The sequence below is a fragment of the Lampetra fluviatilis genome, chromosome 19 (assembly GCF_964198595.1).
Source record: "Lampetra fluviatilis chromosome 19, kcLamFluv1.1, whole genome shotgun sequence".
Lineage (NCBI taxonomy): Eukaryota > Metazoa > Chordata > Hyperoartia > Petromyzontiformes > Petromyzontidae > Lampetra > Lampetra fluviatilis.
The window spans coordinates 2,682,661-2,697,111 of record NC_136293.1 but is presented as its reverse complement, the minus strand read 5'-3'; the positions used below and the strand labels follow the sequence as shown (position 1 = coordinate 2,697,111).

Genomic DNA, 14,451 nt, shown 5'->3' with positions numbered 1-14,451 from the left:
GACTAATACCATTTGAAAAAGTCACTCATTTGATGGTCAAATTACAGATTTGAATATCATACAAAAGTGAGTTCAAAGGTAAAAATAATTATCAATATCAAGAAAACCATCTGCATGGTCTTTGGCATGAAGCAAATACGAATGGCCAATTTAAAATCTCACTACTTAATCATACACTTTGTGGAAATGCCAGTGAATATATTCATATCTTGAAAAAGTGAGTTGGTCATCAGTTCTCTTCGTATCCACAGGAACAGAGGAGTGAAAATTTTGACTTCTGTTTATGATACCAAAACAGGAATTGCACCATTTTTTTTATAGATTACTAGCTGGAAGTACCCAACGTTTCCCGGGGGAAAAAGATATTTCAAAACCTTAAAAAATATTTCAAAATCTTAAAAACATAACATATACATACACAAATACTAAGCTGTGAAAGCCTTTTGTCCATTTGAACCTTATGGCGGGACCCCGGGGTCCCGAATAAACAGAAGTCAAAATCGTAATTAGTTATTTTATTTTTGGCGACTCGGTCCCACCACGCACATAAATGCAGCGACCTACCTGCCGCGGAACATTCTGTTGTCATGTCGTCCAAGCGCAGCGAGGATTAATGTTGTAGTCATAAAATGACGTTGCAACGCAGTTTATGGGACCCTGGGGTCCCGCCATGAGATTAATTTGTCCGTCAACAAAATTATAAGAGGCTTGCAGAAGTCCAAAAATGTATAGAAAGTGGGGGGTAAATAGTTCATCTAAAAGGTTTCTGAAAATTTTCGACACCCCCCCCTCAAAAAATGTTTTTACCCCCGCGTAGGCATATATACATAAACACCCTACATACAATAGTGAGTAGTATCTAGTGACTCTATAGTAGTATCTGACTCTACAGTAGTATCTGGCTCTACAGTAGTATCTACTGACTCTATAATAGTATATATTTACTCTATAGTAGTATCTACTGACTCTATTGTAGTAACTACTGACCATAGTAGTATCTACTGACCTTACAGTTGTATCTACCGACTCTATAGTAGTAACTACTAACTCTACAGTAGTATCTGCTGACTCTATAGCAGTATCTACTGACTCTACGGTAGTATCTACCAACTCTATAGTACTCTTTGGTTCTTTCAGTAAAGTCACTTAGGTAGAAAATTTAAATAAAATAATATATCACGACGTTTCGATCGCAATACAAGCGATCGTCATCAGGCGAAACAGAACCCAGCAGTAAAACTGCTGAACTAGGGAGAACACAGCGGGAGAGCTGCTACAACAAGGGGTTTATATGTTTAAGGGGGGTGTAGCTCAAGGGCAAGAAAGCGAGGTCCAAGCTGGAACGAGTCCCATCCCCGCACGCAAGCACATCAGTTGTGTTAATGGGGGAGATTAGGGTGAGAGAGATTAGGAGAGAGATTAGCATGTCAAAGTAAATGAGCTTCCGTTGCTGCATGAGAGCACTGTGCCGCACATGCGCCAAGCAGTAGTGTTAATGGGAGATTAGCACTATGTTAATGGGAGAGATTATGGAGAGAGATTGGGGAGATTAGCAAGTTAATGTCAAGTCTATGTGTAGCACAAGCTGTGGCCAGGCCTGCGCTGTGAGAGGCAAGCGCGTCAACGCAAGAAAACCACCGCAATAGTGGCCATGCCAATGAGACACACATCCCATAAAACAGTAAGAACCATCGATACATCGAGGCTAAGGGAGCAGAAGTGGCCATGTTAGTGAGACCCCAGCCCGTTAATGCAAAGGCATCCCACAGGGCAATGCAACTCAGAGAGTCGGAGATAACAGCCAAACGGCAGGAAGGATGGTGTGGTGATAGCAGGTACCGCCACAGTCGGTATGCACTGCTGTGGTGAAAGCAGGTACCGCCACAGTCGGTATGCACTGCTGTAGTGAAAGCAGGTACCACCAAAGTCGATATGCACTGATGTAGTGATAGAAGGATCCACCACAGTCGGTATGCAATGCTGTAGTTGAAGCAGGTACCACCACAGTCGGTATGCACTGCTGTAGTGATAGCAGGTACCACCACAGTCGGTATGCAATGCTGTAGTTAAAGCAGGAACCACAACAGCCAATATGCACTACTGTAATCATAGCAGGTACCACCATAGTCCGTATGCACTGCTGTAGTGAAAGCAGGTACCACCACAGTCGGTATGCACTGCTGTGGTGATAGCAGGTTCCACCATAGTTGGCATGCACTACTGTAATCATAGCAGGTACCACCATAGTCCGTATGCACTGCTGTAGTGAAAGCAGGTACCACCACAGTCGGTATGCACTGCTGTGGTGATAGCAGGTTCCACCATAGTTGGCATGAAGTGCTGTAGTGATAGTAGGTGCCATCACAGTGGGTATTCACTACTGTAGTGATAACAGATACCACCACAGACAGTATGCACTGCTATAGTGAAAGCAGGTGCCACCACAGTCGGTATGCACTGCTGTAGTGAAAGCAGGTACCACCACAGTCGGTATGCACTGCTGTAGTGAACGCAGGTACCACCAAAGTTGGTATGCACTACTGTAGTCATAGCAGGTGCCACCACAGTCAGTATGCACTGCTGTAGTGCTGTAGTGATATAAGGTACCACCACAGTCATTATGCACTGCTGTAGTAATAGCAGGTACCACTAAAGTCGGTATGCACTGTTGTAGTCATAGCAGGTACCACCACAATCAGTATGCACTGCTGTATTGAAAGCAGTTACCACCACAGTCAGTATGCACTGCTGTAGTGAAAGCAGGTACGACCAAAAACGGTATGCACTGCTGTAGTGAAAGCAGTTACCACCACAGTCGGTATGCACTACTGTAGTGAAAGTAGGTACGACCAAAGTCGGTATGCACTGCTGTAGTGAAAGCAGGTCCCACCACAGTCAGTATGCATTGCTGTAGTCATAGCAGGTACGACCACAGTTAGTATGCACTGCTTTAGTCATAGCAGGATGCCACCATAGTCAGAATGCACTGCTGTAGTTAAAGCAGGTACCACCAGGGTCGATATGCACTGCTGTAGTCATAGCAGGTCCCACCACAGTCCGTATGCACTGCTGCAGTGATAGCAGGTTCCACCACAGTCGGTATGTACATCTGTAGTGATAGTAGGTCCCACCACAGTCTGTATGCACTGTTGTAGTGAAAGCAGGTACCACCAAAGTCGGTATGCACTGCTGTAGTGATAGCAGGAACCACCACAGTCGGTACACAATGCTGTAGTTAAAGCAGGTACCAACACAGTCAGTATGCACTGCTACAATCATAGCAGGTCCCACCACAGTCGGTATGCACTGCTGTAATCATAGCAGCTACCACCACAGTCAGTATGCACTGCGGTAGTGATAGCAGGTGCCACCACAGTCATTATGCACTACTGTAGTGAAAGCAGGTACCACCAAAATTGGTATGCACTGCTGTGGTGGTAGCAGGATCCACCACAGTCGGTATGCGATGCTGTAGTTATAGCAGGCACCATCACAGCCAATAAGCACTGCTGTAATCATAGCAGGTACCACCACAGTCAATATGCACTGCTTTAGTCATAGCAGGATGCCACCATAGTCAGAATGCACTGCTGTAGTTAAAGCAGGTACCACCAGAGTCGATATGCACTGCTATAGTGATGGACCTCGTCCACCGGCAGTGGTGGACGAGGTCCATCTGCAAGGGTGCTCCGTACCGCCAAGGGGGGGGGGGGGCTGCGGGGGACCTACAATCCCACACAACACCACCCCTCGAGTGCGACCCCAGACAGCTAATCCCCTCGGTGCCACCAACGGGGGGGGGGAGGGCTGCGGGGGATCTAGGATCCCACGCAAAGGGCCATAAAAGGGGACCTCCCCAGCCGATCGGGACCAGTCGCAGCTCAAGACCCAAGACCAGCCAGCTTAGGACCCTGGACCCCCTCGTCCCGCTTGTCCTTGTAAGGGCTGGGATGCTGTGCGGGCCAGTGGTGGGACTCTGGGACTCCCGGCTCTACGTCCCTGTGAGGGCGAGTTCCAAGGAAGCCAGAGTCTAGACCCGCACCTTGGCTGGGTCGGGTCAGGTAGCCTCCCCTAGGGTAATTGTAGCCGAAAGACCCGAGAGCATAGCCAGAGTCAGGCACGTTAGGAGTAGGCTGTGTCCCTAGGCTGTGTCAGAGTATTGTTGGAGTGGTGTATCGTAATCAAGAAGTTACCTCTACAAGTGTCTCTGGAACCCATTACATATGTAGGGTGTGTAGGTATATATACCTACGCGGGGGTAAATATATTTTTTGAGGAATGGGTCGACAATTTTGGGTAACCTTTTAGATCAACCATTTACCTCCCACTTTCTATATCTTTTTAGACTTCTGCAAGCCTCTCATAATTTTGTTCATGGAGAAATGGACAAACGGCCTACTTGGCTTTCACAATACCTTAGTATGTATATGTAAGGTTTTTAAGAGAAGTTTTGAAATATATGTTTTGCCCGGGCAACGCCGGGTACTTTCCGCTTGTTACTTTTTTAGATAAGATTTGGCTGCCATAAATATCCACATGTTAAGCCGCTTCGTTGATCTACTGCCACTGAGACTTGAGTTAACACATATCGTCTTGAAGTCTCTTGGCAGAACTGTCTTACAGGTGAAATATTATCTTTATGATAATAAAAACAATCCTGGCCCCTTGATGTGGTAAATATTTCTACAATTAAAATAAAACATAAAAGCAATGGCAGGGGATTATCATGATCAAGTTAAATGTAGAAGTTTTCCATTCAACCTCTCCAATTCCCTTCCAAGGTTTTCTGTTTTCATCCGCCCATTCAAGACCAACTTCTCCCGTGTGCATCGCATCTCCTGCTGCATCACACTTCTCTTCCTCATGATGATCGCCAATGCCATGTGGTTCGGCAAGAAGCAGGCGGCCAGCGAGGCGGGAGGCGGGGTCGCGGTGGGGCCGCTGTCTCTCACCGACGTCCTAATCAGCCTCCTCAGCAGCCTGGTGGAGGTGCCTGTCAGCCTCGTGGTCGTGCTCATATTCCGCAACAGCCGCTCGGAGAGTGAGCGGCCTCCAGGCCAGAAGAGCTCGTGGAGGGGCCCTTGGCCCGGTGGCTGCAGATGCGTAGCCTGGTGTCTCATAGTCCTTGCTGTCCTGAGCTCTGGCTTCTTCACGATTCTCTACAGCATGGAGTGGGGCCCAGAGAAGGCAAACCGCTGGCTCATTCGATTCTTCTCATCCTTCATAATATCTGTAATATTGGTTCAACCCATGAAGGTAAAAGCTTATAAAGACATCAGTACATATGAATTAACACTGCTATAGAGTACATATATATACAAGGAATACAAAAAAGTTTACTTTTTCAAATTTAGATGTTTTACAACACAGTATGTATACAAACGGTACTTTTAAACCAGATGATTGGAATTGTTAAAGCCTGGATAATTGTTTATATATTAATTATTTCTATGAACAGCAAATAAATTATTACGGTGTAAATCAAAATAATACATTTCAGGTAAGGAAATGGATGAACCCGAGCTTGGAACTGGATAAAAGCAGACCATTTGGATCTGATTCATGGCGTTTTTTTAAAATTATTATTTGCCCTGTTCTCTGTTTATATTCTTTCAAATCTTTGACGCTTAATACGTTCAGATCTACGAAACTTATCAAGCTGGAATTTTCGACACAGGCTCGTCTCGCGTTACAGTTCAAGATTTCATTAAACGTATTCTTGGTTTTTTCGGTAAAGTCACGTAGAAGGAAAATAATAAAATAATACCAATATAAAAAACGTCGTGATAATTTTATAGTTTAATATTTTAATTATTTTATTATTTCCCTTCTACGTGACTTTACTGAAAGAACCAAGAATATAAATCCCTGCAGTCACGAAAGCTTTAAATCAAAATTTCAAAAACGATTCAGGTCCCGCCAATCCTGGGCCTATTCGTGTTGTAAAGTACATTTTAATATCATTAGACCTCCTTTGCCAGTACCAAAATATAACAATAGGGTTTTTCCCCTTTTTTCTGGAAAAAATCTGAAACCTTTTTACAAGGAATCATGTGTGCATTAACCACAATACTTGTGGTCTAGCACCTTTTGGCGTCCTCTGGTCTAGCACCAATTGAGACGAGGCTCAAAAGAAAGCCGTCCCTGGTGTGGACCAATCAGTTTCAAGGACAATGCATATATTATCAGTGTGTTTTTTGTTTGCATTCGGACCACAAGTATTGTGGTTAATGCACACATGATTCCTTGTATAAAGGCTTCAGTTTTGTTGCCAGAAAAAAAGGGAAAAACCCTATTATACATTTTAATAATTAATACTCGTACACGCCCCCCCATATCAAATCACGAATGGTCGCGCCCAGCTACGCGAGAAAACTTGTCGTCCAATCAGAGCGGCGGTTGGGGAACCTTTGACCAATAAAAGGGGCTCATATCGCCGCTCGCCATGGCGCCGGAGCGGCCGCTGCGGTTCTCTCTTCCTTAGCGCGAGACCAACAGTTATAATAATACTGACATAGGCAAGCCATCATTGTCATCTTTACAGTCAGAATAGGCACCACTTTGTGTGAAGTCGTCAGTGATTGTTATAGATTGTCCCTGTCATGGGAATATGAAATTTACACTAGTGGAGATGAGCGCCGCACAATGCCTGTCTGAGCATGGAGACGCCCTGGGTGGTCCGTGCGGATTAATAAAGGCGGCTAGCATAGACGTATAGTACAACTGGATATAAACACAACGTGGCCCCACAGCCCTATGACAACCTGTTTGTGCTTGGGGGGCACCCATTCAAGCACTGCCCAAGCTCAGATCTGCTTGGCTTTCGAGGTCGAACCAGATCGGGCGCATTCCAAGTCCAGGTGATTTGTTCATAGTCGTTGAGGGTAATAGTGATGCTGTTCTTTACAGTTAACATCTCTCGGTGGTGAGATATTAACTACCTCGCTTGGTATACAGGAGGGCGTGAGCTCGATCCTGACCCTAACGCCCGTATATTTGGAGTGTGTGTGTCTCTCCTCCCATGCTGGTGTGGATTATTCTCCAGATCCTTCAGTTTTTCCCTCCACATTTAGAAGCATGTGCTTTGAGTATTAGCCTGATACAAATGTCCGTATTATAAGCCAATTCATTGGGCTATCATTTGTGGCCAGGTCACTTCTTAACAAGAGCTATATAGCTCAAGTGATCCTTACCTGGTAAAATTAAATAGTCAATATAGGTTTCATGAAAAAAAATAGGTAAAAACAAAAAATTCAATGCACACACTTTTATTTGCATTCAAAAGTAGAAAATTTCTTATTTTGAACCCATAATTCATCAAATCTTATGTCGTGAAGAAAAGTAACTCCATAAACCCTTTTTACATCATTCACGAGCACGTTTTAAGCACAATATTCTGGGAGCAATAGGCAGGTGCCCATCTGCTCTACAAATAGAAGCTAATCCTACTGTGCCATGTCTCATGACATCATTGCATTATTCCTGTTAGAAAATGGACTAGCCAATATTAGAAAGTCAAGGCTAGGCTTCACGGTGGAAAATATGTTACAGTGTCAGAGGATAGGTATGGCAATATGACATTGAGTATTCCCAGTCATAATTCACATTCATTTCTGCTTGTGTATGTGCCAATTCAATCATTCACTTGTAAATCATCAAGTGTGTATACATTTCTTAATGACAACAATTTAAATATTGTCATCCTCAATTACTGACATGGCAGGGGGCCTTTAGCGATGGATTGATAAAGGTCTGAAATAGATGTTTTACGTTGATGTTATCAGAATATTACCTGATTTATAGTTGTATTTTTAAATACTGGAACAATTATTTTTTCAGAACATTGTCTCTGCATTTGGGAAGTATTTACTGTGGAAAAAGGCAAAGCATTTTCACAACCGAGAGATAATACAATCATACGTAGAGGTTCACAGTGCTCTGCACTCAAGCCAACTGCAAGGTAGGTTAATGTTTCGATGTTATGCAGAATTTCGCCTTCTTGTGGAACTTCCAATATTAATATCGTACAAAAAAGTAACATGAAATTATGAATGTTGTAATAAATGCAGAATTACCTTCGAACACATGTTTATTTTATATTTATAAGAGTGCCTTCACTCAAGGCACTTAACATAGTAAAAACAACGGTGACTGAACAGAATGATTTAGATGGCAGGGGCGTACAAGGCGTGATGAATAAGTGGCTGCCATAGAGGGGTACTTAGGGATCATGTGGGAGGGGGCGGGGGGTAGGAGAGGGACGGGCTGGAGTAGAGGGGCGAGGGGACGAGGGAAGAGAATGGACAATAGAGAAGAGGTTTTAAGAGAGGAACGGAAAGAGGTTTAATGAGAGGGACTGCTTAATGCTCTTCCTGTAATTTTATTTTTAGGTTAGGTAAATTAAAACAATTATCTGGGGAGGAAAAATGTAATATTTTTGTTCATAACAAAATGGTAAAAATAGTCGGTTTAATTGTTAATGCTTATCATTGTATTTCTTCCAATAGAGCCATCTTTTGCAAAGGCAAATCGCCTCATTTTCGGACGGACTTTACAAAAGTTACTACGCCTAAAGATACTTTTTAGTGTCCTTTACCTGGTGCCGCTGTTTTTTGTAGCATACACACATGTGAATGGTTCGGCCATTCATTTTAAAACGAATACAGAGAAAACATTCATTACGAGAAAATTTGAAACCGTAAGTGAAATCCATTTTACGCTATTTAAGCGTGCAGCATATACAGTCGATACTTGTTTTCAGTTGTCAATGAAACAACAATATTTACATCGGTTGACAATTTATAACACATTTTACTTCACTTTATACAGAAGTTAACATTATTTCAGAGGTCAAAATATACGTACAGTATACAGCGCATTAAATACAACGTCCATACATTATATTGCTTAACGATTGGCTACGTACGGTGCGAAAGAAGTTAAATCTACATAATGAAGATTATAAATGCGAGCTCCAAAATGTGCAGCTCCTTTATAAATTTTATGATGGATGAAGGCTTTGGATTGATAAAAGATTGAAAACTCATTTCTTTAGAATTGCGTTTTCTGTTTAGTTTGTTGTCCTCCCACATCTCCGATTGGCACGGCTGGCTACGTATGGTGCGAAAGAAGTTCTACATACATTCAGGTCATGGTTGTTAGTGATCTTAATTCACCACTGTGTTTAGTGCAGGTTGGTGAAATCAGGGAGCATAGACACGGTGGCATGGAAGTACAGTAAAACTATGTTCTCACACTTCCCTCTGCTGCCCACCAAAAACCCATAGAGCTATGATAACCCTGTTGCTTTGTAGTGGTCGCACATCATGCACGACCTAGGCCTGAGCCTGATTCGCTTCGGAGATGTGATGTGATGATTAGAAACAAGCGTTTAGATTATTTGGCTGATATAAATTTCCACACGATAATCCACTTCGTTGAGCTATCATTTGGGGCCAGGTAGCTTCTGAAAAAGAGCTAATAGCTCAGTGGGCTTTACCTGATAAATAAAATAGTTGGGTTTAATTTACATCGATAATAATCATTGACACTTCTAAAACACCATTCACTTGGAGATCACAAAACACTCACACATGCATGCTCACATTCTGTCACAGACGTCAAACCAAAGCCATATTAAAAAAAAAGCAAGTACTATATTAAGCATTCTTGTTATATTTCTAGAAGTACTATATGAACTATACTATATAGTACTATACTATATGAACTCAAGGTTTTGCAGTTTCGCTGGTGTTTTTACTGTTACTTTTCATCTACTTTGTTCGAATACCCACAGATTGTTCAATGCAATATTTTAGTTAAAAGTGCAAAAATAACTATCCACTTAGAGAAAAACCCCTTTTGCCAAAGTTAATGATTTAAATCATGTTCTATTTTAGTGGGACTAAATATTCTCAGATTTAATTTTCTCCCTCCAGGTTGCTGATATCCTAGACTATTGGGACTGGGTGTCTAACTCAATCTTACCATACATGATTCAAACCCATTCCAGCACAGTTGCCGAAAACAATTATCTCAACAAGACAAAGTCCTTTGAAATTGTTTTAATTGGGCTGGTTCAGTTGAGACAGAAGAGATACACAAAAGGTAAACACTTTCACATTTTACTATTCCAGGATAAATGTTGTTGTTTTACATTCGTTTTCATTAAAAAAAAAACACGTACTATGATACGCAATATTACTTTACATAGTGGTAGAAATCAAATGGTTAAACAATATTGTTTCACAAACTATACATATCCAGTTAATAGAGTTTATTTGCTGAATAGAAAAAAAATCAAGTGTTAAGAATACATTTTAATTTGAGTTGTATTGCATTTTACAATATGTCTACCAAGTTTCTAAGGAGAAAAGCTTACAGTAACACTCAAGGACATGCTCTTTCAAATGCATGTTCAATGTTATTCTCGACTTAATTTACCTTAACTGCTGCATATTTTTGGTTTGATGAAGTATAAATTCATGTTGTGTCTATATTAATGACAGCACCAAGTGAGATGAATTATGTGAAAATGTTGGAAGATGTCGAATACTTTCCACCAGAAAGGGATACTAGTAACTATACGAAGGCCTGGGTAAAATCAAACATAATAGATGATGAGAAAGACAAATACTGGATTTACCAGAATCTAGAAGGAGAAAGCACCCTAATTAACTTCGGTAAGATTTTGTTGCTACAGTTTATTTTCAAAGGTATTTATTATAATAAAGGTTTTTTGGGATTAGATCACGTAAGTATAATGTGTCATTAGACTCGCCACCACCTGACAAAGCCAATTAGTAAGGTTTGTCACGTAAACAACACATGCCAATTAGTTACTACTTCAGCACACCAGTGTGTTGGAGAGTAATACCACATTTACAATTCCAGTTTGTTTCGCTGGTAATGACAACCAGCTGCATCAGACGATAACCATAATTGTGAAGTCCTGTTGTTTCGGTCTTAATTAACGACGTATTTATATTTTAGCGATCTAACCCAAATAACCTTTATTATAGATATTGGTCACGAAAGTCTATGTGTTAAACTAATTCATATGATTTTATTTGAAAGCAAGTTATGCTAATCGTAAAAAAACATGGATTTCTAATATTGTGCGTTATAAATGGTCTACTGAGTGAAAACAAAGTGTATAGAGCACAATAGTTTTTGAATGTTTGTGAAATATAAGGGGACTTGAGATTGCGTTTATGCCCACAGTAAAACGCTCCAAAGCATTGATATACAATGAGATTCTCGACCTGGAGAATGGGCTTTCAAATTGCTTTAATCTGTGGCGATGATGCTTGGTGTTTCTTTGCAGATTCACTCGGGAGTGACGGTTACTTGGTGGACTTGATAAATGATGCAGCAAACGCCACCGACACTCTTGCGTACCTGAAGGAAAACTCCTGGCTAGACTCCCGCACGGCGGCACTCACCACAGAGCTAACGGTGTTCAACGCAAACACAAATCTGCTTTGCCATATTAATCTGCTTCTGGGTTTCTCTCCATCTGGTGAGTGTGTGGCATTAATTGAGAGTACTGTATAATATATATGCAGAGCTGTAGCTAGACACTTTGGGACCTGTCACAACTCAGTTAATGCAAGCAAGGGAAGGGGAACGTTTAGTTCCGCTTTACAGGAATGAAACTCCCCCTTTTTGTTGCATCCACCTGACACAGTGGGCAATGGTGTATGCCACTACTAAAAGGGCAACAAACTGAACCCAAAAAGCTGCTTGAAAGAAATTAGTTTTCAAACGTTCCATTCGTTCTTTTCTCATTCGCCTGTCCTAGTGAAGGTTGCGGCGGCATCATGTTAAGTAGGGCGGTCCAAACCTCCCTTTCCCTGATGACAGACTCTAGCTCTTCCTGGGGAATTATCAGGCGTTCCCAGGTCAGCCGAGCGACATAGTCCCACCAGCGTGTCCTGAGCCGGCCCCGGCGTCTTCGTCCAGTTGGACATGCCTCGTAGAGTTCCAGGGGAAGTCAACCACGGAGCATCCATACCAGGTGCCTGAACCACCTCAACTGGCTCCTCTCGATCCTGAGAGGGGGCATGTCCACCGGGTTGAGGAGCTCATCAATGTGTTGCTTCCACCTCTCTACTATCTCCTTCGTTGAGTTCAATGTTAAGCCATCCTTACAGAGAACAGCCTGGGCCACATCCCGTCGACCCCTCCTAAGGCATCGAATAGTTTGCCAGAACATTTTTGATTCTGCACAGTAGTCCCTGTCCATTGCCTCTCAAAACTCCCCCCATGCCCAGGCTTTCACTTCAGCGACTGCTACCACTGCCGCCCTCTTGGCAAGCCGGTACCTCTCCATAGAATCGGGATAACTTTTTCCAAGCATTGCTCGGAAATCCTCCTTTAACTTGACAGCTTCCCTCACTACTAGTGTCCACGAGTGGGTCTTGGGTTGCTGCCATGACAGGAACCAACTGCCTTCAGACCACAGCTTTTCGCAGCTGCATTAACAATCGAGGTCCTAAACATCGTCCACTCGGTCTCAATGTCCATGACCTCCCCTGAAGTGTAGGAGAAGTTTTCCAGGAGGTGGAAGTTGAAATATTTCTGCACTGGGTCTTCCGCCAGATGTTTTCAGAAAACCTGCACTATTCGTTTGGGCCTTCCAGATCTATATGGTCAGTGCCCCAAGCGTCGGATCCAACTTACCACCAGGTGGTGATCAGTTGACAGCTTGGCCCCTCTCTTCACCCGAGTGTCCAGAACATACAACCTTATGTGCGATGATACAACTATAATGTCAATCATTGACCTCCGGCCCAAGGTGCTCTGGTACCAAGTACACTTGTGAACATCCTTGTGCTTGAACACGGTGTTTGTTATTGACATTCTGTGACTAGTGCAGAATTCCAATAACATCTCACCATTTGGCTTCAGATCAGGGGGGCCATTCCTCCCAATCACGCCTTTCCAGGTATCTCCATCGCTTCTGTTGTATATATGTCGGGTCTTGAAAAATTAATTTAAAAAAAACTGAAAAGAAGATTGGGGAAATGCGTAATTAGCGTAAATTTTGCTATTTTATATAATTATGCGCATTTATTATGCTAATTATGGATGTTATCGTATTAAGTTATGCGAATGTATGCGATTATACTAATGTATTCGGTTATTATAATTAGGCTTAGCTTCGTTGTCTAGGGTCGTATTATCAATCGGGATAATACGAGTTGTATGAAGTTATCCAAGTGTAATGTAATTATGCTAAATTAAGCTCGGCTTCGTTGTCTAGGGTTGTATTATCAATTGGAATAATACAATTATTCTCGCTTTACCATTTACTGATTATGTCTTAGTGTGTTTATGTTCGGTCTCAAAATGCAAATCTCAACGCAGGATACAGTTCTTATAAATAACATTATTATGCATGAACTCACGAAGGAACCACTCAGGACACTGTGTTAAGCAATTTTAATTTCTAAACAAAACATAACACTCTAATATGCGAACTCTTATGCTTGGAATTATCAGCACAGCACCACTGGGGAAGTTCCCCTCATTGATCCGTACATTTAACCATCAATGATTACATTGTTAAACTGGGCAACCGAACAATTGATTAATTCCACCGAGTAACGCGAGCATATACGGCGATAGGGAAAAGTCCTTAAACAGGCATGCGACGATATTCATACGAAAGGCAATAAAAAGATTATTATATCCCGAAGGCAAAAGTATACGTCAATTAAATCATTGTCAAGATTATGCAATTAACGAAAACGAATGACTAAAATGCTTCTAACAATCGTATTCATGTAACTCGACGGGCAGCAAATGCTTTTCACGATCAGTTGATATTTAACGCACCACCTTGGAATAGCAACCCTTCTTGAAACACAAAGATAACTTTTTGGAACAATTTTATTCGTCCCGATATGTGTGTTGTGTGCGTGTGTCTTCTTTGATCAATTCTTTGCGTAAAGCAGACGCCGAGGTTGGGCATTCCTTGTACCAAATTTTAGTTTGTTCTCTGCGGAGCGTTGAGTGTGTGAGGGTGGGCGTATTATACAAACGGCTTCGTTGCTCCCCCTCTCGCTCGGGGCGTGTCTGCTGTTAGTTGCCGGCTCTCTCCGCTGCTGGATGAGCTGCGTCGGCACGATGCTTGTCCTTGAAGATGCTCTTGTCGCTCGTCCGCTGGCAGCTGACACCCTTGCTCGATGGCGCGGCTGGCGCTGCTGCGCACTCTCTCCGGCTCCGAGCTCTCTGGCGATGAACGATGCGCTCGTTCGCTGGTGGCAGGCACCCTTGCTCGATGGCGCGGCTGGCGCTGCTGCTGGTCTTGTGCGATGCTTGCTTGGTCGATGCTTGGCGCTTTCTGCCCTTTCTCCCGGTTGATTGCTCGTCGTTGCTCGTCAGTTCAACTCCAGCTGCAGCTGCTCGTCCGCTGGCATCCACTCTCAAAACTTGTAATTGTAT

At 42.7% G+C, this 14,451-nt stretch overlaps 1 protein-coding gene across 1 annotated transcript in view; it reads left to right on the top strand.

Moving 5' to 3' along the window:
- LOC144937466 (polycystin family receptor for egg jelly-like) overlaps positions 1-14,451 on the top strand; it is a 78,552-nt gene that overhangs the window by 55,548 nt on the left and 8,553 nt on the right. Inside the window, exons 20-25 of the mRNA XM_078864711.1 lie at positions 4,782-5,256; positions 7,840-7,960; positions 8,508-8,698; positions 9,939-10,107; positions 10,509-10,682; positions 11,327-11,521. Coding sequence (XP_078720837.1) covers positions 4,782-5,256; positions 7,840-7,960; positions 8,508-8,698; positions 9,939-10,107; positions 10,509-10,682; positions 11,327-11,521 — 1,325 coding nt within the window. The remainder of the gene's footprint in view (positions 1-4,781; positions 5,257-7,839; positions 7,961-8,507; positions 8,699-9,938; positions 10,108-10,508; positions 10,683-11,326; positions 11,522-14,451) is intronic.